Source organism: Durio zibethinus, chromosome 4, assembly GCF_047325235.1.
Source record: "Durio zibethinus cultivar Kanyao isolate XHJ-2024 chromosome 4, ASM4732523v1, whole genome shotgun sequence".
Classification (NCBI taxonomy): domain Eukaryota; kingdom Viridiplantae; phylum Streptophyta; class Magnoliopsida; order Malvales; family Malvaceae; genus Durio; species Durio zibethinus.
The window spans coordinates 4,748,677-4,775,487 of NC_143165.1; the positions used below are offsets into that span (position 1 = coordinate 4,748,677).

A 26,811-nucleotide genomic window follows, 5' to 3' on the forward strand; every position below is an offset into this window, starting at 1 on the left:
TTAACTTTTTGTTCTTTTTTGGATCATCCAAATTAAGGACCTCAACTAATTCTATGATTTTTTTTTTTTGTAAAGACATGATTTACATAGCTCTGATATTGTTTAGGGTTTGAAGCTGATGGCATTCTAGGGTATGTATACCCTACAGGATAAGTGAACTACTATGATTATGGACTTTGTGTTGGTTGAGCTTGATGTGGCCCAAAACCAAGAGGGTACAATGGGTCATCCACCTTTTGTGATGGATAATCTTGTTGGCTAGTACTTTTTTCTATACCTTTCCTCTTGTTTAATTTGTTCAAAGCCTCTAAAATCCTATTCAACTCCCCTTCTAGCTTCTCTTAGGCTTTCTCTATCCTCTCGAGACGATTGGAATTTTTTTGTTCCATTTGTTTAGCTCAAGTCCTTGTATTGTATTGGTGAGTTGAGTGTGTGGGATTCTTTGTTGGTGAAGTTATCTTTGAACCTTGAGTACCACAATTATGATCAGAAATGTTATGCTATGCTTTATGCATGATATGTTGATGCATGAAATGTACATTTTCATGGATGAAATAAAAATGATGCAGATGTAAAATGTTACATATGACAATGAAAATGATGCATGACATGATAATGCAAATGCATAAAGTCAAACACACAAAATAGTTAGATCACAAATTATTTCTTCTTGTGTCTTAACTTCGAGTTATATCTATCAATAGGTAGGAAAGGCTCTATTTTAGGGTTAGCCTCTTAAGTGTACACTATATGTAGGGTTAAGTGATTTTGATCACTAAAGGTTCCTAAATTGTTTCTTACATCACTGTCCATCACAGACTAGTAAGGTAGATCAATCCTCACTCATCACAGGCTACCAACAGAAAAGATTTAATTTGAGTGGGAGTATTTCGCTAGCCATTACAGAGATTATTATCTCACGAGAGTGTAGGTATTTTACTCCCTCTTAAAAGGGACGGAAGCTCGGGTATAGAGCTTATGTAATGCAAATACATGTGATAGTGTGTGTGGACATATAGATTTCATGCCCTAAAAATAAAATACAATATGCAAAAAAAAAAAATGATAGTAACCAAATAACACAACTCATCACAATTTAAAACCATTAGACTAAAGTATAAGATAAATTTAAAAATTATGGCTTGACTCTCTAGCTTCTCCAGCGAAGTCACCAAACTATCATAATATATAGATTTGTAAATTTATAGCTAGACATAAATGAATGGAGTCACCACCAATCTTTTTTATCTAGGTGTGATTGGTCACCTAATGAATCTATTTTTTTAAGGAGCTTTTAAGCTTGACTAAAGGTCCCTAAAAGAATAGGTTCGGATTTAAAAATCAGAATAGGGTTCAGGAGTTTGGTTACATATGGAGAAAGTTATAGCACCCATCCAAAAGATGGTAGCATATTATTTTAAATTTATCCTAGGGTATTGAGTCTAATGGTTTCAAATTTATTGTTCAAATATTGGAAATAATTCTTAAAACTCTCCATCAATTTAATAGAATTCTTAAAAATATTTTCTCACCTCAAGAGTATTCAAGAATCGCATTTGATTTCTTGAAGAGGCTCCGTCATCGAAAAAATTTTATTTATTATTTTTTTTGTCAAAAATATATCTAATTATTTCACCATTTGGGCCAAATTAGAAATATCTTCTCTTTTGAATTTCTAAATTTTTCACCATTTGAGCCTATTTAAAAATTCTCTTTATTTCTCTTTTTCTTTGTTGGAAAGAAAATAATATGACAATTTTTTTTATTGAAACTTCATCTAAATTATTCCACCATTTAGGAAAAATTTAGATAAAATTTCTCACTTAGAGATTTCTTAAGAATTTATCATTTGAAATTTCTAAAAATCTCATTCTTGGATAATTTGTATTTAATTCCAAAAATTTTTATTAATTTTTATATTTTTATTCTTTTTCTTTTTCTTTTTTTTTTGTTTTGAAAATAAATATTAATTATTGTTATTAAAACTTTATCTAAATTATTCCACCATTTGGGATAAGTTTAGGTAAAACTTCTCACTTAGGAATTTTATAGAATTTACTTTTTGAAATTTCTATAAATTTCATCATTGGATAATTAATATTTATTTCTAAAATTTATTTTATTTTTTACCCTTTTTGTTTTCATTTTTTTCTAAAATTTAATAATGCAAAAATACTCAAAAAAATAACTAAATAAAGTGAAAAAAAATACCCAAAACAGGAGGTGGCTCGGCTTGGCTTCGCTGTAGGAAGAAAAGCTAGAACGGCTCAAAAAGCAACTCAACTAGGCTCGACTTGAGACAAATATTGAAAAAAGTCACCAGAATTTAGGAATTTTCTAGATTTTTCCAAAAAACTTCTTCTTTTTTTTTTAAACACCGAAAAATCTTTGAAAAATTTTCTTGATTGCTTTCTCTGATTTTTGCCTCTCTCTCTCTAATTTTTTTGTGTGTGTTTGTGTGATTTGTGTGGGTATGTATTTATAGGATTCTGAATCTAAGAACTCCAATCCAAAAAGGAATCTCAATTTCCTTTGAATTCCAACCTTAAATCCAACCCCAACTTTATAAACCAATTCCAACAATTTCACACAAACTCAACTAGTTATTTTTTTTTGTTTTTTTTATTTTTTTATTTTTATTAACAAAAATCAAATGTAGACTCCTGGACAGATTGGAGTGTCTACAACATCAATAAATTTAACAGTCATGTTAGCAAAGTTAATGAAGTGCAACTGATGGCATTAGTAATTGACCAACATTATCAAACTTAATTTGTACGAGGGCAAGTTATTTATGAATTATACTAAAAGGAATAAAATTGAAATTTTGTGTGAGTACAAAAGCTATTCACATAAGTTAACAAATAATTTAATTTATTAAAATTATCACGTCAGTAAAGTCAATGCCACATCAACAAAATTAACATTTATGTAATCAAGTTAACAATCACGATAGTATTTTTTTTTAATGGCAAAATTTTGATAAATTTAATGATTGGACTAATATTATTAAATCAAATAATTTAAGAACTACAATAAATAAATTAAATTTTAATTTTTGATAAAGTACATACATAATTGGCATAATTTGACTTTTTTATATATAAGAATTTAATAATAATTTATAAAATTTAAGAGGAGGATCCATTTACATCATGTGAAAATAAAGAGTATATATATTTAGGATTGGTTTGGATGGAGTTGCACCTGCGATGAAGTGCAATTAGCAACCAAAAAGCCATAATGGAATCCAAATGGCTGAAGGGTAAAGGGTGATTCAATTATTTCTGCCATTCTGGACCGCAATCTTGCCAAATTTTCATTATTGTAGCCTTGTTTTCCAGATTTAACCTTCATTTTTTTTTCTTTTTTTTTTTTTTTCCTTAAGCCTATAACGCACTAGGTCTTTCTTTTTTTAAAATTTTTTATTTTGCTTCTTTTTTATGATTGTTGCTATGTTACACCAAACAAAATCATTTTTATCCTCTTCTTCAATATTACTTTTAATTTTTTATACATAAATTTAATATTATTTTTTGGTGGCATATTAATAATATTAATTGCTTGATTAATTCTCAACACAACATCATATTGCATTGAGCATTACAGGTTTGTAGATCTTACAATTTTAAATAAGATATGATGATACGATATAAAAATAATATAAAAAAATATAAAAGTAACACAGTTTAAAATTTTAATAAAATTTGTACGAGTTTGTTAAAAATAAAAAAAATTATTTTTAATATGTTGATATGAATTTAATATTATAATTTTTACATTTTATAAGTATTTAACATAAAATAAATATGACATGAATGCACAAACATAATATATATATATATATATATATATATATATTCAGACTCAGCCCAAGAACTAATGGATTTCCGTTGCTATACTTTTAAGGCCAGAATGAACCCACGTAAGGGGATATGACCAATCTTAATCCCTTCCAACATTCTCAAGTCTCGACCACATCATTTCAAGCTGACACTCACCTCACCCACCAAAGCACAAAATGGCTGAAACTGAAGCCCCAATTCGTCTCGGCATCGTCGGATGTGCAAACATAGCAAGAAAGTTTGCAAGAGCCATCAACTTAGCCCCCAACTCAGTCCTTCACGCCATTGGCAGCCGTTCCATAGAAAAAGCAAAGCAATTTGCAACTGTAAACGGATTTCCTGAAAGTGTCAAAATTTATGGGAACTATGAACAAGTGCTGGAGGACCCATTTGTGGATGCTGTGTACATGCCATTGCCAACTAGTTTGCACGTTCATTGGGCGGTGATGGCTGCCAAAAAGGGTAAGCATTTGCTGATAGAGAAACCGACGGCTCTTGATGTAGGTGAGTTGGACAGAATACTTGAAACATGTGAATCCAACGGTGTGCAGTTTATGGATGGATCCATGTGGTTGCACCATCCTAGGACTGTTAAAATGAAGCAGATGCTTTTTGATTCCAAGCTTTTAGGAGATGTCAATTATGTAAGTGTTTTTTATTATTATTTCTTTTATGTTTTTAAATTTAAGTAGCATTGCTTTATTTTGATTTACATTTTTTTTATTTAGTGATAGTGCATCAAATCTCTGGATCTGTCCATTTCATTTAAATGACTTTTAAATTTGAATGAAATATAGAGGGGAGAAGGAAAAATATCTCTTGGTCTTCTAGAATTAATAGAGAGTAGGAATTATAAAATAAAAAAAAAATGTTCATACGTCAGCTTACAAACACCATACAAAGAGTCAAGTTTGATTAATTTCAGTGAGTAGTGATTAATCTCTAACAATTTTAAGTATCAAAAATTTTGAGTAGTTTCATATTTTAATTTTTAACTCAAGTTATTCTTAATCCTAATTATAAAAATGGTTTTCTGAATATATATATATTTGGAAAAAAATATATATCAATAAATGTTAAAACACTTACAACTAGGTATTATAAAAATATTTTAAAACTCTTACAACTAGGCTTAAAAATAATTAGCAAAAATTTGATAGTTCATATTAGGCGTGTAATCGATTTGAATTAAGTAGATATATCATTAAATTTGAGCTTGACTTGAGTCGAAAACTCAAGAATCGAGTTTGATGGGGCTTCATTTTTCTTGCTGGAGCTCAATTTATAATTTAATTGAGCTGTTCGAGTTCAAATTGATAGGTTGGATAAAATTATAAATATTTATATTAAATAGTATATTTTTATCATTTATTTTTATATATTAAATATATTAAAAAAATTTTATTAGGCTTGAAGGCTTCTTCGGTTAAATATTAAATGACTCAAGATCGGCTTAACTCACTCAAGTAACTCGAATTCGACTCAACAATGAACGAGTTGATCTTGAGTTTCTTTTTAGTTGAACTCATATAGTTAATGAATAACTTAACTCATTTACACCCTTAGTTAACATGCATGCAAGACAATATATACATATATATATATATATATATATACACACACACACGATCCAATTCTAATTTATTGTCTTTATTTTGTTTTCTTATTTAATTTTATATAAATTTATATTTTCTTAAAAAATTAGGACTCTAAGGATATCAATATGGGAGACAGAATTCAAGCTTAGATATTTTAATGATAATTGAGCTAAATAAATAGTAATTCATCTTTTATATTTTTTCTTACGAACTTGAGTTTGAAAACAAAGCTCAATTGAATTTGATTTTGAACCAAGTTGAAGTCTATAGTTTTCTGATTGAGTTTTTGAAAATATCAACTCAGTTTTACTTGTTATAGAACTACTGCATGCCTTAATTACTCTGCTATTTGATAATCTAAAAAATTAAGTACTAAATTTTTGGTACTGAATTTTATAATCACTAAATTTATATTACAAAAATTGTTCGGTATGTTATTAAAAATTATGTGCTAAAGATAGTTAGAGGTGATAATAGCTCAAATCGAATTGGATTTAGTTCGATTTTTATAATAATATTTAATATTATAAATTTTTAAAATTTGATCTGAATTCCAATCAATTTTTTTATCTAATTCTATCCCATCCAAACCAAATTATATCAATTTGGTTCATTAATTTTTGAAATTTATTTTTTTATTTTTATATATTATTTTAATATAATTTTTAATATATTAAAATAGATTAGATGATATAACATAATTGTTTTATTTTATAAAATTTAAAATATATAAGCTAATAAAAAATATATAATTTTGTTCAATTTGATTTTTTACTTTTTGATCCAAATCTAATATATACATTTAATATCCGAATTTAATCTGAATCGAATAAGAAAGAATATATTCTAATCGAACCAGATAGTACAATTTCGAATTGATTTTCGTTTATAAAATTTCTAATATCATATATATATAATATAAACAATATATTGATAGGTCATAAATTTGTAAAACAAAATATTATTATAACAAAATTAAAGTTTAAAGAGTACCGATATTTTTAAATTAATGGTGAAATATCTAATTACATAATCTTTCAAAATTATGAAAATTTTTTTATTATTTTGATAATTTAAAATTAAAAATACAAATAAATCATTTGTTAAACAAATTTTTTTATCAATATAAGAAAAATAAATATATTTTTTTTAAAAATGAAGTTAAAATTTTGAGATTCAAAGTTAAGATCAAATCTTCTATAAAATGGTTTTTTTTTTTTTTTGGAAAAATAGATTGCAGGAGAACATAAAATAAAGATTAGAGTAAAATTAAAAGTAAAAAAATTTATATAGAGAGGAGAAATTATAGTAAATTATAAAGAAATGAGAAAAAAACACTATATGATTTTAGTCCATCTTAAATTATAATGCATAAAATTATATTATGAAACTAAAAAAATAAATATAATAAATATAGAATAGCAATATGATTTTAATCCTTCTTAAATTCCAATGCAAATTAGATTATAAAACCAAAAAATTAATTAATTAATTAATAATTCGATTTTAACAGGGACCAATTTAAATATATATATATATATATAAAATGATTTTCAAAACTTTGGGGCCAAGGCCTCTCAAGTTTAAAGGGCAATCCGCCTCTGATTAATTGATCGATAACTGTAATTATTGAATTTTAAAAATGAATAGTTTTAAATAAAACTTAAAAGGAATATATAATTTTTTGAATAAAATTGACTGAATATATTGTGCAGTGATAAGTAGCTCCTTCTTTAATTATTCTATTCAATATTTTTTTTAAAAAAAATTCTATTGAGTAGCATTTAATATGATTTATCAAATATATTGAAAAAAAATCAAAAGTTAAATTTGATACATTATAAATATATAGATTCTATACATTATAAGTGAATCGGATAATATAATCTTATTAGTGAATAAATATCAGTTTTTAAAATAAATAAAAAAATAATATTTTTTAAAAATTTATTTCTTAATGAGATAGGATCATTTAATTTATCTCATTACTGAGATAATATCATTAATTTGCTGATAATGTACAAAATCTATATATTAACAATGCATCAAATATAAATCTAAAATCTAAACCGTTGAAAATTTTGTTTTTCAATACATTGAAAATTTTCTATGCATTTTCAAACACACCCTGCATTTGTATCATTCAACTTCAAAGTTTCTAAAAAATCTGCAATTTGCTGCTACGGAATGTCAGGTCTACAGCACATCAACAACAGCAGCATCCCCCGAATTCATGGAGAATGACATAAGAGTAAAACCAAAACTGGATGCCCTTGGTGCACTTGGTGATATTGGCTGGTACTGTCTTGGAGCTGTCCTGTGGGCCAAAAATTACCAGCTACCAACTGTAGTCACTGCACTACCAGATGTCACTAAAAACTCCAATGGAGTCATCATCTCCTGCTCAGCTTCAATTCAATACAGGCAACCAGATGGAACCAAAACAGATGCAATTATTCACTGTTCTTTCCTCTGCAACACATCCATGGACTTGGCCATAACTGGTTCAAGAGGAACCATAAATCTCAACGACTTCATAATCCCATATCAAGAGAGTTCTGCTTCATTTGAATTCACATTGGGAGCAAAATTTGTGGAACTTCACATCGGGTGGAATGTGAAGCCTGAGAAAATTGTTGTGGCTTCTGAGCTCCCACAGGAGGCATTGATGGTTCAGGAATTTGCAAGGCTTGTTGAGGGGATTAAAACATATGGTTTTCTGCCTGATCGTAAATGGCCTGAGATTAGCAGAAAGACTCAGTTGCTACTTGATGCAGTGAAGAAATCTGTTGATCTTGGTTGTAAGCCTGTTTATTTTTAAGTCATATCAGAGTATATTTGTTAGAGCCGGCTATCCAGGCATTCATGTAGTGTAAAAATTGATACTTCGTCTATTCCTATCATATTTACACGAAAACTGCATATTAATACGAAAAATATGAAACATATATAGATTTTTGTTAAATTCATACATAATTTTATTAAAATTTTAATTCATATCATTTTTGTGTCTTTTTTTATTATTTTCATGTTAAGTTTTCTATCGTATTTTAAATTTTCAGGTTTAATATTTGCTTTATTTGAACATATTTGGTGTACTCAAAACATGGAATAGTAGATAAGATTACCGTGAAAATAAAAAAAATGGTAATTAATATATCTATAACTTTCTTTGGGTAAAGTAATTTTTCTCTATTTAGATCTTATGGTACTTAACAACGTGAGTTACAAAAATAATATTGAAGTGAAAGGGAAGTTTTTCTTATATAATATACGAAAGTAGATAGTTATTTTTTCCCTGGCAAGAAAGGCACGAGGTAGGGTGATCCTCTCTCTCCCTGTCTAATTGCAAAAATAATTAATGTTTTATCATCTCTGCTGAATATGGCTGCAAAGGAAAAGAAGTTTGTCTATAATTCTAACCATAAATGGGTGCAATTGACACTTCTATGTTTTGCATATGACCTCATGATATTTACATGCGGAACAAAAGAGTCAATTTTGGGTTTATTTGCTATTTTGCAACAGTTTTACTTCATGTTTGGTTTGCAATTAAATAGTGTTAAGATTGAAATATTTTTCTGCAAATCTTGGATTCATGACATTCAACAAAGCACTGTAATCCCTTAATTCAAAAAATGGCTAGAAGGATTAACAGTGGGCTTCCAACAGATTATCTTATTTCGTGGTTGGAAGTGCAAAATATATATATATATATATATTTGAGATTGAAATTAAAAGTTCAGTATTTTATCTATTAGAATTATTCAAAGGTTAAGTTATCCATACGGACCCAAAAGTCTGCTCAAATTTTGAGAAGACTCAAATAAAAAAATTAAAACATATTAAACGGGGATTGGGCAAAATTTTTAGACAAGTTTAAATTTGGGACAGAGCTGTGGACAAAAAAATTAAAGCCTAATCTGATCCGGATATATATAATTAAATTATTATAATTATATATAAATTTTTATTTTAATATTTTACTTTTTTAAAAAGAGTTTTTTTACTATATTTTAATTTTTTTGTCAATTTTTATTTTTAAATAGTTATTTTTTATAAAAATATATTTATAAAAAATATATAGTTTTATAGTAATTTCTATTAAAGATTAGTTTCAATATATTGTATAAATTTATAGTAATTTAATATGTAGTTAAGTCTTACGTAATTAATTTATTATGTAATTTAATAAGAGTATTATAGTAATTTTCATAAAATGCCACATGCCAAATTTTCATGAAACAATGGTAAAGGGTATTTTAATAATTTCATATATAGTTAAATATATATATTATTAAAATTTAATATGTAATTTAATAAGGACAATTTTAGTTAATTATGATAAGAGATGCACTATAGTGATTTTCTTATGAGATTCCTTTTAGTATATTGTATAGATTTATTTTATTATAGTAATTTAATGTAGTTAACTTTTGTATAATTTCTATGAAGCAATTGTAAAGGTAATTAGTAATTTAATATGTAATTAATTTTATATTATGATAAAATTTAATATTTAATTTAATAGAGATATTATACTAAATTTCAAACAAAATGTCAAATGTCATTCCATAATTATGCTAAGTAGGCCATTATAATAATTTTATCTAATTATAATAGGAGGACATTATAGTAACTTGAACTTATTATGGAAGTAGAGATATTATTGTAAGTTTGCACGTGTCAAACAATTGTCACATAATTGGAGAGGTAATATAGTAATTTTCAAGGAGATTACTTTTAATTATAGTTGACCAATACGATAAGAGAAGCATTTTCGTAATTATAATAAGAGGAGTATTATAATAATTTTGATTATGGTAAAAGAAGTATTTTTATAATTATAATAGAATGGACATTATAATAATTTTAACCGAATATAAGAGTAAGAGTATTATTATACTTTAGTAAATATGTCAAAAAATTGTCAAACAATTATAATGGTAATATAATAATTTTCAAGGTGATTATTTTAATTATTTATTATAAATTATATAAATTAGACTTAATGGATGAGCTTAAATCTTATTTTTTAACATAAGTCAAGCTTGAAAAAATTTTAGGCCTAAAATATCGAATTAGATCAAATTTAAAGAAGCATATAAACTATTAATACCAAATATAAACCCAATCCAAACTCAACCGACCTGCCCTATGAATATCTCTACTACCAATAAAGCACGCGGTTATTGGCCTAAAAGTATGTTCAAGTTGCTAGAAATTTCTAAACAACTTATTGTTACACCAGCAGACAATGCAATAGGCAAAGCTATACAGAGAGCTTCTGAGTTTGGGAAATTCACTGTTGCTTTTAAGTTTGGTTTTGTGTTACTTCTACATCAGTGTGGGTATTGTCTTGGTTGGCTTGAGGGTAACTTTCTTCAGGTTGGCTAGGGATTTGTGGTGGTTTTCGAAAAGAAAAAATAGTTCTTTCCTTTAGTTGGGGTCTTTCTTGTAAGGGTTGTTGGGTATCCTACTGATACTGTTGAAGTAACCTTTGTTGGGTGGGTACTTGGACATTCAATAACTGAATTTGATTTATCAATGTATGATAAAACTATGGGGGGGGTTTAGTGTATGTTGGTTTGGTATATGGGTATATGTGGAACTGGTAATGCAACATGCACAATAGAGGTGGCAGGAATAATATTTTGCTAATTAATGGCATTAATGAGTTGTGATAACTGAGCTTGCAAAAAAAGTGGTTGGGAGATTGGGTTTGGGCGTTCAACGGCAGTGGTGTGGAACAATAGAAGGGTTAATTCATGATTGGAGATAATACTGCCATTAGGTTTTGCTAATATGCCATCGATTTGCAATCCATGCATTTAATGATACTGGATTACTAGGAAATGTGAAAATAAGGTCATATTGTGGGTTCCACGAAGGAAGATTTGGGGATGGGATTTGTAAGGGGTTGGCAACATGGCTGCTGCGTCGGAGACAGCTATAGGTTGAATGGTTAGATTTATGGTTAGTGTTGCTGTTTCATAAGAATGGGATGGAACATGGCTATCGTTTCCCACAGACGGCGCCAATTGATGATGGTGTTTTTTGGGTGTTTAATTGGATGGAAGCTGGTTGGAGGTTGAACATGAGGGAACCTGGACCTGTAGCTAGAAAACACAATCAATGGGTGTCGGAATTGGTTTTTCACGATGCGCTCCGATGCTTTAGTCTGTGAAAGTGTCTAAGATTTGGTGAAGAGGAAAATAATGAGTATTGAGGAAGCTACAAGGAGAGGAATGCTTAAGTCTTATGCACCTAGCCCTCCTTTTTACCTTACATATCAAACAAAAGGTAGTGAGTTAACTAAGACAATTGACAGCTGATGATGAGTTTACGTGGAGCTTGAAGAGAATCTATGTGGGTGACTATAAATTGCATTCAATGATCTCATGCAAACGTGAATTGTATTTAATGGTCTCTAACAAGTCAGAGGCTAAGTATTCAATTCTAAAGTGATGCTTTGATAAGACGTCAATAAAGGTTTCAAGCTAACCTTTCCTTGGCAAAGGGCAAGCCAATTTTAAGGTGAAGGTTCTGGATGTTGACCCTTACTGGTGGTAACATGGCATTGAGCATTTGTTGGCTAGTCGACCAAAAGAGTTATCTTGTTGACCGAGTAAATAGGTAATAACATTAATGCATTGCTAATACTATAAATAGAGATCTTTCTAGACATTAAAATATAAGTACACTTGATAAATTAAAACACGACAAAAAAATTATAAAAAATAAAAAGAAGATACGAAAGTAAGTTTAAAATTTTTACAAAAACTATTTATAAGTTTAACAAAAATCAAAATATATTTCGTATTTATGTGTCAATACGAATTGTGACACGTAACTTTTATATAAAACATAATATCAATACAATGTGTGCTTTTTTCTGATTTGGAATAAACTTTCAATTATTTATAGTACAAAAAAAAGATAATGAAAATCTGTTGCCATTGTAAAATACAGGTAAAGGAAAAAAAAACCCTAACCTTTAAAACTAAGAGTTCTATTTATGATAATTTCTTCTATATCATTGTAACATACATGTTAGAATAAATAACAATTTTACAACTAAGAGTTCTGTAAGATAATTTTTGGTATCTACTGGCCATTCTGTACATATGTAACCAAGGCCCTTTTCAAGAGGATGGAATCGTTCTATTTGTCATATTCAATCCTCACTTGTATACCTATACGAAACATAAAATAAGATGATTATCAACAAAAAAATCCACTGAGATTAAGCTTTCAGCATTTACGGTGGCGGAGATTATATTTTCTTGTGATCGAAGAGGTTGTGATTGAATTCTCTCCAACTTCTTCTTGAACTATATAGTCAGGATCTTCAAGTTTTTCTACTTCCTCTGGCAACTCAGCATCAATCCAAGAAGGCCAATCTACATCACTATCCATTTCCCATGACAATGCTTTGTTGCTTTGCATATTATTAACTTTCTCTATCAATGTTAATAACATCTGATGGTTCAAAAATTCATAGTCCCTGCATATTTTAACAAAGAACTCATTTAGTCTTGCAATCTATGTATCTCTCATTGCACAATTTCAAGTCTTATCATGCATACCTGTATGTGCAAATGGCATGTAGAAGCTGAATAGAAGCAATAAGCACAAATATTGATCTAACCACATTTACCATCCACGTTTGCAGCTCGATATCATTTGCTGTGAAGCGAAGAACAGCAACTTCTATCAAGAATGTAGCACATAGTCCTGCGAACGAAGATGAATTTTTCATATAATGTTTTATATGAAGAAGATAAAGAAGAAAAAAGAAGGCAATGTAATTAGACATACCAATATATAGCCTCGGTCTTACAGGATATGTTTGCTTCGTGCTTGTGAACATGTAGATGATAAAGATTGACATAGAGTAAACAAAGAAAGCTTTGATTAATCTTGATTCAAGCAGCATGGCATTATGCAGTGCAAATAGCTTATCTAGAGCAACGAACATGCTTGCTTGCTTTGATTCAAAAGCGTCCTGTAAAACAAGAAACCAATCAGAATTAGATATGACTGTAAAACACGACCTGGTGATAGACTCAAAAACTATATGAAAAAATATACGAGAGTGTTTAAAATTTTAACAAAAATTATATATAGGTTTAACAAAAATAAAAAATATATATTTAGTGTTTTGCATGTGGACAAGAATTATAATATATAATTTTTATATAAAACAAACACAAATACACACAAATATACGAATTACCAGGTCTAATTAAAATGCTATTCCTTGCGAGAACATTGCTTAATTAAGGATATTAACAATGCCTATACCTGAGCTGCCAATATTGACTTGGAATTTTCAACCAAGTGGTCATGGACTTGTTGAAGCTGTTCTTGTCGTTTAAGAAGCTCTTCCTGTTGTTTTCTGCCATATTCAGCTAAATGCTGCAGAGTATTTCTATGATTCATAAACAAGTTAGAAAAGGGAAAAAATCATTGAACTTCTCGAGTTTGAAATGATCTAATAAATTATTTTTTGCATGTTTTACCTGCTCTCTTCTAGTGCTTCAGATTGAAATCTAGTCAGAAATCGAAGACCCTCAAGAGCTGTCGATTGCCCCTCCAGAAGTTGTTGCTGCTTATCTAGAGAAACCCCTGCCATATTTCCAATGTCATCAGCTGTTCTTTGCAGATTGTTCATGCTTGAAGACATTGCATTTCCAACTTTGCTTATCTCACTCTCAATTGCAATAGCTTCATTTCTCAAGTTATCTACTTCAAGGCCCAAATTTTTGTATGCACCATCAAGCATTGCTATTCCTTCAGTGAGTTGATCATTCATCATTGCCTGACCGTTTCGCAGTTCGATTTGCAAAGCTGCAATATCTGAAGCTTGCTTGTAAACTGTATGCGAGTGCTCAATTAAACTGTCCATATGACTTTCTAAACTGTTTGTTGTTTGATCTACATTATAAATTCGAACATCAATTGCATTCAATGAATCATGAATCTGATTTGAATTCTGCAACAGAACACTTGTTCTGTCTTCTAAAGAATCTAGTTTGTCTTCTGCATATTTGGCTGAATTTGTTAGTTCATTGACTAATCTCTCTGTGTCATGCTTGAATGCCTGGTTCCTGATAACAACAAAATTCCAAATTCTGGTCAGCAATAAAAAAAGAAGAAAAAAAATTTGCACTGAAGTTGAATCTGAAGCTTAACTCAATTGGTTCATAGGCGGTAATATCGAACAGGACTCGAGTTCAAATTAAAGCAACTAAAACACTTCCCCTATCCCCAAAGTAAAATGGAAGTTGAATCCTAAGCTAAGCTCAGTTGATTCATACAGCCACCTCTTAAGGTAGCATTCAGCAAATTTAAATTTTAAATTTTAACACTAACAATCCCTTACCCTGTACCCAAGCTGTGGCCTCCTTTGTAACAAAATTATAAATAAATAAAACTGAAGTTAAAAGGGGAAGAAAGCTTAACTGTAACTGATAGCAGATGGAATTGGTCTCAAGCAAGAATTCAAGATAAACCTTGTGTTCCAAGTCGTTTAACTGTTTCAGGCAATAAACCATTGCAGATTTTGTGTCACAAAATGGAAAAGGGGACCTTCCAGAATCCTTTTGAAAGCAATCACTAAGATGCCAAGCAAATCTTGAACGCTTCTCATCTGTAGCAATGATCTCTTTGCACCCAGCAAGGAGATGTCCGTAAGCATTTTTCCAGCAAGAATTTGACCCAACCAATTTGTTTTTAGCACCCTGGAGCAACCTGATTCCCTTCTCATCGTTTAAACCTTCCATCGAGAATTCAGGCACTGAGTCATGGCCATGGTGGATTGCTTTTGCCTGAGAAGAAGAAGAGAACAAACCCCATGACTGGCATCTTGGTGAAACTGAGAGCAATACCATTAGAGACAGAAAAAGTTGATGATAATCCATTGTCACAAAACTCAAAAACCTGTACGGGAAAGTTCAAAACAAAGTAAAAAAATTACTCATCACAGCAAAATTTTATATCCAAACCAAGCAAAAACCCGTTTCTGTTCTCTTTATTTGAAGAACAGGGTCCAGCAAAGAGTGGTGCATGGCTTTATATACTCGACAGATTAACCAGTCTTGGAGTCCAAGAAAAGCAAATCCAAGGATTTCAATTGCTTTCTTTTTTTATTAATATTAAAATTATTTTCTAATGATTAATCCGATGCTATCACCGAAAAGTAATATCAAAAGATTAATTATTTTTTTAGATATAAAAAATTTTAAACACGGAGTTTCTCCATGTCAATGTCAAAATAAACTGTAGATCTAATAAAAATTTTAAATTAAATTTACACACTTATTAATTATTAATAGCAGAATTTAAATTTAAAAATTACTAATAAATTTTATAAATAAAATATTCAAATTTTATTAATTCAAATTCACAAATTACTTTAATGAATAAAAATGACTGCAAATAATAAAATTCAAACCTAAAAACTATTAGCAACAAAATTCCAATCTAAATTTTACAAATAAAATATTTTAATCTAAATTTGCGAATTATTTTTATTAGTGTAAAAAAGAAAAGACAAGACAAAGAGTATTTTCGTTGCCGGACACTTCCCATCATGTCGTTATCAATTGTTTTATTTTTAAACAGAAGATGGAAAGGACAAGACAAATATTACAAGCCAACATGTTGAACCGCCTTAGACTTTCAGTTTGCAGGCAATCCTAAAGTTACAGTAATTACAAAATTACCAAAAAAAATGAAAACTCACCGCTGAAAATCAGTAAGAAAAATATTTATTCATCCGATTAATATCAAACCCTGAAAAAGCTTTTGGGACCGTGATGAAATTGAAAATCAAATGTGAAAGAAATAAAATGTAATCTAGGTGTAGAAAACAGAGAAATAAAAAAGGGAACAATGGCTTGAAAAGCAAACCAACCGACTTGAAAAGATGCGTTTCATCGCAAAAGGGCGCGTAACTAGTAAGATTCTTTTGCTTTTTTAATGTTTTATTACGAAAATAAAAATATAATCATCCCTCCCTCTTTTATCTTCCGTTTTACCATTTATGTAAACTGGTAATTTTACCTTTTCGACTCATTGCCGTTTGTGGAAGTTATTAGAGGTGGTAACTCTGCGAGTTAAATCGAATTTGGATTGAATTATTGTAGTTCAATTTATTTTAGATTTGAGTTATTTTGTATTTAAATTAAAAAAATTAAATCATTTTAAATTTGAATAAGAATATGTTCAAATCAATAAAATTTTTTAAAAAATTTGGTTTGGAATGCCTAGATTGCTCGATTAGTATTCAAATCATTTCGAATATAAATTATTTTAATCTTGAGCTTTTTAAGTTTGACCCTCAAATTGTTAGGTTTAACATGTAGTTATTTATTATCAATTTATTAACTTCTCCCACTAAGACTAAAGGTGCCAATTGGATGAGTTAGATTAAATTCGAATATGGGTTTGAATTCAGTAATTTTAAATTAGATAATTTTGAATTGAAGGAAATTTAAGTCATTGAATTTTGAATATTTTGGATTTAATCATTTTTAGATTTGATTTTTAGAGTTTGATATTTAGATTATTCAATTTCAAATACAACTCTTCAGATCCAAGAATTCATTTTTGTTTTTTTTTTAATTAAGAAATCATATGAAAAACTTAATGAAATAAAATCTCTTAAGTGTCCTATTTTTTAGACATTGTTCAAGAGTAAATTATTTTATTTGAGATTTTCATAAAAATCTCTTAAATTTTGGAGTGATTTTTAGTGTTTAGGTGGGTTCAAGATTTTGGAATTTGACTTGTTTCAAGATCTATATAATTTAAGGTTTTGTGTTGGATTTAAGGCTTGGGTGAGATACATGCTATTGGCTAAAAATGGTAACAAGCATTTCACTATGGTGAAAATTGGTTGTCCTCAAATTTGAAATGAAGGACATGTGCAAAATAGCTTACATATAAGGTTTAAGAATTAAGAAAAATCATTTCAAGAAAGTGTTTTTTTTTTTTTTACAAGAGTAATATCTTAAAAAAATTCTTGAACGATCTAATATGCAAAACTACAAGCAAATTAATACTCCTAAGACAAAAAGTAAAGGCTTGAACTAAAGAATGTGTCCTAGGACTCTACAAAATAAAAGAACAAATGATAATAATTTCTTACTCTAGTACTATTGGAAGCCTTATATGCGTTATTATGTGCATAAAGCCAGACATATGCTATGCAATGAGCATGTAAGCAAATATTAATCGATTCCAAGTCAACCTCATTGAAAAAACCATGAAAACGATATTATGGTATCATAAAGGCATTGTGAATTATTTGTTGTGCTATCAAGAAAGTGGTTTGTCTTTTGATTGGCTATATGGACGCCAATTGGAGAGAAAATTTAAATGAAAGAAAAATCTACCTTGGTTATGTTTTCTTACTAAATATTGGGCTATGTCTTGGATCAGTAAGAAAGAGACTTGAATAGCATTATGCATAATGAAAGTTGAATTTGTAGTATTTTTAACGACAATTAATAGATTGTTTGGTTTATGAGATTTTTAAATCATTTAGAAATTGAAAAAGATGATTCTAACTCAATGTTAGTAAATTATAATAGTCAAGTAGCAATCGCATTTACAAACAAATCCCAAAGACCAAACACAAAGATACCAAGTATAATTTTATGAGAAATAGGGTTGCACAAAAGAAAGTCAACAAGTACATCTCTATGTATAAGATAATTGTAGATCCATTAACAAAGCACATGCTTAGAGATATGTTTCATAGCCACTTGAAATCTCTAGATTTATGTAGATAAGGATGCACCGATTAAGATGTACCATGTGAACAATCTATGATTTTTCCCATTTAAGTTGACTTATATTAAATGCAATTAATGACATTAAAAGTTTAGTAATTTATTTTGTGAAGCATGCACATATGTATATGTATATATACATACATTATATGAATTAAAAGTTATGTCAGATTGATAATTGGCCTTCTTACATAGGTAATCGCTTTAATGGTTTCGCACCATGAAGATGAGATTAGTTTTAAGCTATGGATCAAAAGTCCAAGCTTAAAACGGAATCAACTTGATAAGGGATCAAGATGAGGTTACTTAATATTGAGATTTTGTGACCGAAAATGAATAATCCCACAATTCACTTTGTCTATCTTAATATGCCACGTGGAAGTTCTAGAGTTGTGAACTTAAGTTAGATACTAAGAGTATTTGCACTATCACCTGTACAGTATTGATATGTAATGACAAAAACATATGCTCATTGAGAAAAAAAGAGTAATACCGTAACATGTGTTTCATACCACATATGTATTGTTTGACCCAAAAAGGACCCTTGAGATTAGAGGATTTCATATTTAATACCCTTAAGGACTTTCTACTATTTCTTAAAGTTTCAATTCAATGTTAACTATCTTGGAATGTTGTAAATGGCCATGAACGATTCGATCTAATTGGGTATATCTAGATAGTAATTGAACTGAAATGGAGAGATTCTAAAAGAAAAGAAGATCATTCTGGTATCACATTTGGTTGTATTCAAAAAGCGACTAATTATATTTGAGATGTCAAACAGAATTATGAATACACAAGTATATCATGCAATATGATAAAAGAGAGATGGTGTGAAACTTGAAATGTTACTGAATGGATCTAGGGTCATGCATACTTACCCTACTTGTATTTGAAAGTTACTATACATACCTAATAGTTGTATAAATGAGTAGATGTAATTTTAAGTTGCTATGTGCACCTAACAGTTGTATAGCAACTAAGCTCTAAAAGTATGCTAGTCATGTGGCTTATTTCCTTGTATGAAGCCATTGCAAAGAGTATAGAAAATGTTTTATTTTATCATGAGAATTTACTACCCACTATATACAAGCGAGAGATGTTGGAAAAGTTTGCCCATATTAGGTGAACCCGACCCACAACATAATTGCTATTAAGTAGTTGAGAAAGTCTTGGTTTGAATCAAGACATACATTGCTGTTGGGCAACTTTTCCTTTTATAAGATAAACTACCAAGAAGCAGTTATTTGAAATTTGAATTAGAACCATGTTGCCCCATTCTTTGTCTATATAAGATGGCATTTGGCTATAGAAAAATAAATGAATATGGCATTCGACCATCATGAAATAAGACAAGAATGGCTAGTTTATTCCTCTCTTAATATAAACATGGCATTTAACTATGATAAGAAACAAAAATGATGAGAAATGTTCATCCAAATCAAGAATGAGATAAGTATCATTCATGTGAAATTATGTGATAAATCATATATAGAATAAGAGAGGAAAAGAGAGAAATCAGTAGAGAAAAGGAAACTCTTCAAGAAATCTTTTGTATCATTGTTTAAAGACTTGTACTGAGGATAGTGGACAATTTTCGAATACATGTGATAGCCTAATTTAGAAATAGCTACAAGTGCACAAATCAAATAATAAAGTGAAAGTATTCAACTATCGTCTCCCAATGAATTATAGATTGTAATGTTAGGTAGCTTTCAAGTACCAAAGTTGAAATCTTAAACTGTTATATCTAAATAGATGAAAATTTAGGATTGTGTTGCAAAACAAGAAAAGAAATATTGAAAACAATGTAAGCTTAAGTATTAGCTCCACCAATCGTCACTTTGTATGCTAAAGACATATTACAAGAAAACTGTCAAATACTGACATTCAAAAAACCATCGATAAAACTTAAAAATCCATCAATATAGCATAATAAACCTTATACCAACAATCAAAATGTGTATTATGACAAATTTTTAACTGTTGGTATTTTCTTGTCGATATAGACTTATACTGACCGTTTTAATGTGTCAAAATAAATATACCAATGGCTCGAAACCGTAAATAATTGTATACTTATTGGTATAGATCTGTTGCATGTCCCACCATTATACCTTTTACTGACGGTTAACGTTTGTCAATAGAAACTTGTATGTTTTAATTTTTCTTACTTATCTTGACGATTAATGCCCGTCAATATAAACTTATATGTTTTAATTTTTCTAAAATATACCGACTGTTAATTTCCATCAGTATAAACTTGTATATTTTATTTTTTCGATGGATTATCCAACATTATATTTTACTAACTATTGGTAACTGTCAGTATAACCTGAAATATTCTGACAGTCAAGTGCATCATTATAAATGCTAAGACCTTAGTATTTTTTTAAAATTTAATTTCAATTATTAATATTAAAAAATTACTATCAAAACAAAGAACAAGAAAGACTTCTTTAATAAGGTTTTGAACAGATTTGATGATAAAACAACGACAAAGTTTTGATAAATCCAAATTCAGATGATTGAATCCTACTCGTTAAAAAATTCAAGCATACTTGACTGGGGATGTGATGTCTTTCTCTTTTCCTCCTGCAAGGATCATAGAAATCTGGAGGCCTCTGCTAAATGCTTGGGTGAAAAGCAGCCGGGTTTGGAACTCTGACACAAATGGGAACCATGACAGGATAGCTATGGGCATGAACAATATCAGAGCCATAATATACTCGTATGCCCTTGCCAGCTCTTTTATTGATTCCCAGAGTCCTAAACTTTTCAACGCTGACCTCAGTGCTCGTCCAATCTACAAAGACAAAACATGGGTTTAATGACAATACTGCAATTAATCAGTAGCATAAAAAGGACAATTATCATATGCTAAAAATAGTGCAAGAAACAAGGATTAGTCTATTATACAATCTTTCTAACTCTTTAGACCATCTTCAGAAAACAAAATATTCATGCATTAGTAGTTTTCTTCACTTTATCAACCAGCTAGAATGAAGAAACTTTTCTAAGTCTGGCTTGAAAATATAATGTGTAGGCCATACTCTAGTGAACATTTACCGGTATAGCATCCCCATGCTCAAGGTCTGTCAAATTATCATTTTCCAAGGTCTCATTCCTCTTTCTTCTACCTTATATATGAATGAAATTAATATTAGAGAACATAACACTGAGAAAAATTTCAAATCCACAGCTCCAGATGCAGTTTCTCAACATAATTTTCATACTATGACAAGCATGCAACCAATGTAAAATTAGAACTCACAGTCCAAAAACAAAATAAAACAGTAGGTATGTACTGAAGAAATGGCCATATAGTGATTTCAATTGGCGTGTCAAGCTGTAATAATGCATAGACAATATGAAACTATGACCTAGATTACAATTAAATTCATATGACACCCAAAGTGCAAAATCACTGTAAGAGAAATATTTGCAGCCACCAAACAAGCAAAGAGTGTTTCAATGAGAATTAAAAAGAGAAAAAACTGAAACATACTACTCCGCTGTGATAATCTTTTTACACTAGAAACACCATGTCATTAATTGTAACTCAGTACAGACACATAACAGAATGAAATCTGAAAACCATTCAAACATAAATGTGAATCATCACATGCAAACATAATCCAAACTTTGGAAACAGTTAAACTGAATATCATCATACAATACTCCCAAAAAAACAAAATTCTAGGCAATTAACCATGAAAGAAAAACTTGTACAGACAATTTAAATCAAACTTGAAATATAACCCAAACTCCAACAATATCAAAATCCAATGGCAATGTAGAGAACAAACTTACTCCTCTGTCTAACAAAGGAGTTCTCTCACTTCCACCCAAATGCATCCCAGGAAACCTGTCCATGAAAGCTTGATCCAAGCAAAGATAAATATAATAATTTTAGTTTCTAGAAAAGGATCAGTGCCTCAGAAGAAGGTGGAGTAAAGTTTAAATACAAATTTGAAATAACTTAGATTAATCATAGTTTGATTGAATTGGCCATGATAACAATTCGAAGGACCAACCAGATGTCCAGAAACAAAGACCAGAGTTCTAAACCAAAATTGAAGCAGCCGTATCGAGTCCAAGCCTGCAATACCGACCTTATTCTATTTTACAAAGAAACCTACCATCAAAAACTGTACCCTGCTATGAAATGCTTTGACAAGCGCTTTGTTTCAATTTTCACCTTCAAAACACCAACTAATTCTAAGATTAAAAAAAAAATAGCATTCAACTAATGAGAAATCAAGTGCATAGACAATCAGATATGCATCATTATCAAGATAAAAAACGACTAAACAAATGTACATTATGGTATCATTTTTCAAGTCACCGAAGCACAGATTCAGCAAAGCTTTGTTGCCTGCAACTACAAAATGACCCATTTAGATAACTATTCTTAGTTCCAGAAGCCAACTCAGCAATTCAAAGCATAAAAGGAATTTTAAACAGCATGTATAAAATTTTACTATAATTGGCATAACTTTCAGGTATTGGATACTTTGTAGCAAAAAATGAATTCATCCATATGGAATAAAATGACAGATTTACAAATTTAACAGCCAATGTTTATGAATTATGGGTAAACACAAGTAAATAATATTGCAATATAATCTTCTTGTATACATAAGTTACTCAAAAATGGTGTCCCTATGCTAAGTAAGTCAAGGACTACAAAATATTACTACAACAAGGAAAGATGAAAAGGAATAGTATAGATTTGTCATACTTTCGTGCCCAATGCTCAGGGCTAAGGCGAGAGTACTTCAATACCCATCCCATGGAACCTTTTTAAGACCTGCTCGAACAGATATTATGTCTCTGACCCTGCATAAAAGGATATCAATGGAAATCAACATAAAAACACTCTAAAACAGACCAAAAAAAAAAAAGCATTTGAAGCAACCAAAGAAACAAGAAAAAGAAAACACGAAGTCAATTTATACAAACTGGGAAACCCCTATACGGTTTCCTCTTAGAAGAACGAAAGCTTTTAAAATTTAAATCAGCATCAGAGACATTTTTCGTTATCATCAGAAAACTGGAAACCCTAAAAATTCTAACAGGAATTGAAACGCTAAGACGGTTTCATGATTTAATAAAATAAAACATGAAAATTTCTCAGAATCTTCAAAAAAATTACTTAATTAGATTGGTTAATTCAAGCTTCCAATTATAATAAATTTCAGCGATTAAAATTTAAAAAGAAAAAAAAGCAACAGAAACATACAGTAATATAATCAACTTCATATCCAATTTTCTTCTCAGACTCTGGATGGTACGGAAGCAACCTCTCAAGATTGAAAATGGAAGCTTGAGAGTTGAGTGAAAGAGATGAAAAGCCGTGAATCAGTGAAGGCGGCAAGAGAAGGAGCGGTAGACTGTGGAGATTTATTGATCTAACCATTTGGGTTTAGAGTTTTTGGGAAATAGGGAGACTGGCAGTTGAGAGAGAGAGAGAGGAGCAGCAGACCGAGGGAGAGTGAGACGAGCTGCAAACTAAGTAGCCGTTTGGATCCCATCGCATTGCTGAGCTCATTGTATTTTCAGATAAATTTAAATATTAAATTTTAGTGAAATCAAGTCCTATAAATTTTTTATTTAATCATAATTATAAAAATTTTTTAATCATAACTACAATAAATTTTATTATTAGTTTCAATCTCACTGCATCTAATTTCACCGATCATCCAAGGTGTGCGATTTTTTTAAAATTATTGTAACTAACATGTTTTTTTTGTTTTGATTTAATTTAGTGTTTAATTTTAGGAAAATTTTAAAAAATTATAGTTTTTGAGAATTTTTATTGAAGGAAAATATTATAAATTAGTTTTTTTGAAAAAAAATAAAAATTAATATTTTTTTGAGTCTTTACTAACAATTATTACAATTGTCAGTATATAACATATTTATATTGATAGGTATGTATATATTTTCAAAAAAAAATTTATTTATACCAACAGTTGTACAAAATATTAGTATAGATATTATATATTCTGATAATATTAAAAATCTATCAATATAAATATCTTTTACTGATGCAATTTGATTGTCAGTATTACCACACGTTAATTCTTCTAACAATTTTTTGTAGTGTATACTAACTAGTAGATATAACCGTCAGTGAATCATATGGCTATACTGACAATTAATTACTTCCATTAGTATAAGTATTATTTATCTATGGATATTTTTTATTAGTTGGAACTTATTTTGACAGTTAAAATATAATCCGTCAATATACAAATACGTACACTGACGGTTATTTATATACTGTCAGAAAAGATTAATATATACTGATGAAATATTAGTATAGACACTGTTTATATTGACAGTAACAAAATTTTGTTAGTACAGATATTTTTTACTTACATAATTTGATCGTCAATATAGGTAAGTATCAGTATATTATATACTTATACTAACGGATTGTTATATACCATTCAAAAAATTTATCTATATCGACAGTTGTAAAAAATATTGGTATAGATATAGTATATTTTGATGGTATTAAAAATCTATCAATATAAATCTCTTTTACTGATGCAATTTGACTGTCAATATAATCAAGCGTTAGTATATGAAAATTTTATTATAATGATAGTAGCCAAACTATATTTAAAAGAATAAAAATTAGAATCTTATAAACAAAGAAACTTGTGATTGTCAAAAATAATGAAACATAAAACAAGATTGTACGAACTAAAATTTAGATGAAAGGATTATAAATGATTGAAACTTAACTTGTATGAGAAATATAGCATTAACAGATACTTATAAAGCATAAAAGAATGAATGTAGACAATGTTGCCAAGTAGAAAAGAAATAGAACTTTAAAAAAAATTAGAGCTTGAATGAATAGAACTTTGATTGAAGAAAATAGTTGAGAAAATAATCTTTTACTGACAAATCTATCATTTAAGCCAATAACAAGAACTATAAAGAAACTAAAGAACTAAAGAAAATAACTAAAGAAAGGAAAAGAAATGAGAAGTAAGGGATGAAATATGTGGGATACAAGTGAATGGCCTCCCTATTTATAAAAAAGGTTTCGACCATTGAGGATAAAATGTACAAGAGTTTAACTTCAATTCAAATGTTAAGGCATAAAGGTTTATTTTGATCTTCAAATGAGTCATGATGAATGTGGACTTTTCATCCTTGGAGAGTTTGGCCAAATCGGGTCTTTAGGGAGCAATCTTGGCCTTTGATCTTGCTAGTATTCATTCTTGATTAAAACTTCCTCATACGTTCAGCTAAAATGGGATTGAAAAAAAGGTATTTGCTCTTTATTCAAACTTTTTAGAATTCAAAAAAATAAAAGTCATCCTCCAATTTAAAGTCTTTAAAACTAAGTAAAAGAATCATAGTAAAGTTTAAACTCCTTTGGCTAAATATACAAGAGTCCATTTAGGTTTGAAATTATTTAAATGATACATCAACTCTTCTTGAAATAGGTGTGGCTAAATATGATAGAGATTGAGAAGTCATTGATTTTGCAAACTTCTACAAATGAGCATTATCCTCTTGTGCATGTCAGACACTTCAAATTTTTTTGCCATAGCTGAATGGAAGTTACCTTATGCATGTGGATTTCTTCTTGGCCGCATGGATGGATGATGAAAAGCAACTAGGGTTTAGCTATTAGCTTCCATGATAAGGTTGAATGTGCAACTTGTATGCTTGCATGCATGGTTTGCTTGAAAATCAAGTCCACGAGCCTTTAAACCCTAAAAACATGAAAATAACATTAAAAGTACCAAAATCCATCAAAATTTTTAAAATTTAGCTCTAATTTTAACTTCTAAAAATACTATAAGTCTAGATGCTATCATACCCTCACACTTGAATCTTTTCTTGTCCTTAAGCAAACAGTCAAATTAATAAAACTATAAATCATTATACATACTCACAAAGTCAAAAATTACATAAACTTTTTTTCATGTACTATCGTGAAATACAAATTTAACTATAAACATAAAGTTACAAGAAATTACTTCAAAGTCAAGCTCTCAATATATTATGTTGTTTACACATATGAGTTTACTCAATTTTTAATTCATGCATATAACTCAAGTAAAAAAAATGTTTCATTACATTTCAACTCAAAGACAGAATAGATTTCATGTATTCACTTTTCCTTTTCCTCTTCACTAATGTTAGACTTACATGTTTGACTCAATATCAAAAAATCTTTTCGATTTATAATGTAAGACTTGGGTTAAGGTAGGAAAAAGAAAATTTAGGCTCAAAACCCTTAGCTTACTTTCTTAAAATTTCTCGGACATTGATTTGAACAATTGAGAGCTTTTTGAAACTTTAAACTTTTGAGGCATCACTTTTATTTTTTAGAGTATTTTTTTAATGAATATACTATTTAGTCATTTTTGGCTTTATTAGGCTTTACCTTGCATTTGCTATTTTCTTTTTCTTTTATTCCTTACACATCATTTTCTCTAAAATACATAAAAATGTCCATTATACATAAGTAAACATAATTTGGTTAGGTAAAAACAAAAAAAAAAAGGAATAATAATAAAAAAAAGGCTT

The 26,811-nt window shown here is 29.2% G+C and overlaps 3 protein-coding genes across 14 annotated transcripts; 1 reads left to right on the forward strand and 2 right to left on the reverse strand.

Moving 5' to 3' along the window:
* Window positions 1–3,956: 3,956 nt before the first annotated feature.
* On the forward strand, window positions 3,957–8,445 carry LOC111288207 (putative oxidoreductase At4g09670). Its single transcript, XM_022878993.2, has 2 exons — window positions 3,957–4,489; window positions 7,638–8,445. Exons 1-2 carry the CDS (start codon window positions 4,022–4,024, stop codon window positions 8,262–8,264), a joined length of 1,095 nt encoding a protein of 364 aa, XP_022734728.2. The 5' UTR covers window positions 3,957–4,021; the 3' UTR covers window positions 8,265–8,445.
* Window positions 8,446–12,423: 3,978 nt separating this feature from the next.
* On the reverse strand, window positions 12,424–15,482 carry GEX1 (gamete expressed protein 1). Its single transcript, XM_022878730.2, has 6 exons — window positions 14,912–15,482; window positions 13,969–14,556; window positions 13,751–13,877; window positions 13,265–13,451; window positions 13,033–13,180; window positions 12,424–12,950 (listed from the first exon to the last, which is right to left on the reverse strand). Exons 1-6 carry the CDS (start codon window positions 15,367–15,369, stop codon window positions 12,698–12,700), a joined length of 1,761 nt encoding a protein of 586 aa, XP_022734465.2. The 5' UTR covers window positions 15,370–15,482; the 3' UTR covers window positions 12,424–12,697.
* Window positions 15,483–20,688: 5,206 nt separating this feature from the next.
* On the reverse strand, window positions 20,689–23,790 carry LOC111287747 (callose synthase 7-like). 12 transcript variants are annotated; one of them, XR_002690012.2, is made up of 5 exons: window positions 23,492–23,790; window positions 22,991–23,088; window positions 22,389–22,447; window positions 22,060–22,114; window positions 20,689–21,052 (listed from the first exon to the last, which is right to left on the reverse strand). XR_002690012.2 is itself a non-coding variant. In XM_022878428.2 (4 exons), the coding sequence occupies exons 2-4, from the start codon at window positions 23,041–23,043 to the stop codon at window positions 20,798–20,800; spliced, it is 363 nt and encodes a 120-aa protein (XP_022734163.2). In that variant the 5' UTR covers window positions 23,044–23,088; window positions 23,492–23,790; the 3' UTR covers window positions 20,689–20,797. The 12 variants fall into 12 exon arrangements, 1 of the variants encoding a protein (XP_022734163.2); XR_016341382.1 differs by having other exon boundaries at window positions 22,060–22,127; XR_016341386.1 differs by having other exon boundaries at window positions 22,389–22,461.
* Between the last annotated feature and the right edge of the window lie 3,021 nt (window positions 23,791–26,811).

What these genes read in the sequence shown, in the direction of transcription:
- LOC111288207 (XM_022878993.2), top strand. Translation starts at nt 4,022, where the DNA reads ATGGCTGAAACTGAAGCCCCAATTCGTCTCGGCATCGTCGGATGTGCA. An exon ending in TTTTAGGAGATGTCAATTAT is followed by an intron (nt 4,490 to 7,637) that starts GTAAGTGTTTTT and finishes ACGGAATGTCAG; the next exon opens with GTCTACAGCACATCAACAAC.
- GEX1 (XM_022878730.2), bottom strand. Translation starts at nt 15,369, where the DNA reads ATGGATTATCATCAACTTTTTCTGTCTCTAATGGTATTGCTCTCAGTT. An exon ending in TCCATCTGCTATCAGTTACA is followed by an intron (nt 14,557 to 14,911) that starts GTTAAGCTTTCT and finishes TGTTGTTATCAG; the next exon opens with GAACCAGGCATTCAAGCATG. An exon ending in AGTCAATATTGGCAGCTCAG is followed by an intron (nt 13,452 to 13,750) that starts GTATAGGCATTG and finishes CTTGTTTTACAG; the next exon opens with GACGCTTTTGAATCAAAGCA.
- LOC111287747 (XM_022878428.2), bottom strand. Translation starts at nt 23,043, where the DNA reads ATGGGATGGGTATTGAAGTACTCTCGCCTTAGCCCTGAGCATTGGGCA. An exon ending in CCTGAGCATTGGGCACGAAA is followed by an intron (nt 22,115 to 22,990) that starts GTATGACAAATC and finishes TTTCATGGACAG; the next exon opens with GTTTCCTGGGATGCATTTGG. An exon ending in CTCCTTTGTTAGACAGAGGA is followed by an intron (nt 21,053 to 22,059) that starts GTAAGTTTGTTC and finishes TTGTCTTTGTAG; the next exon opens with ATTGGACGAGCACTGAGGTC.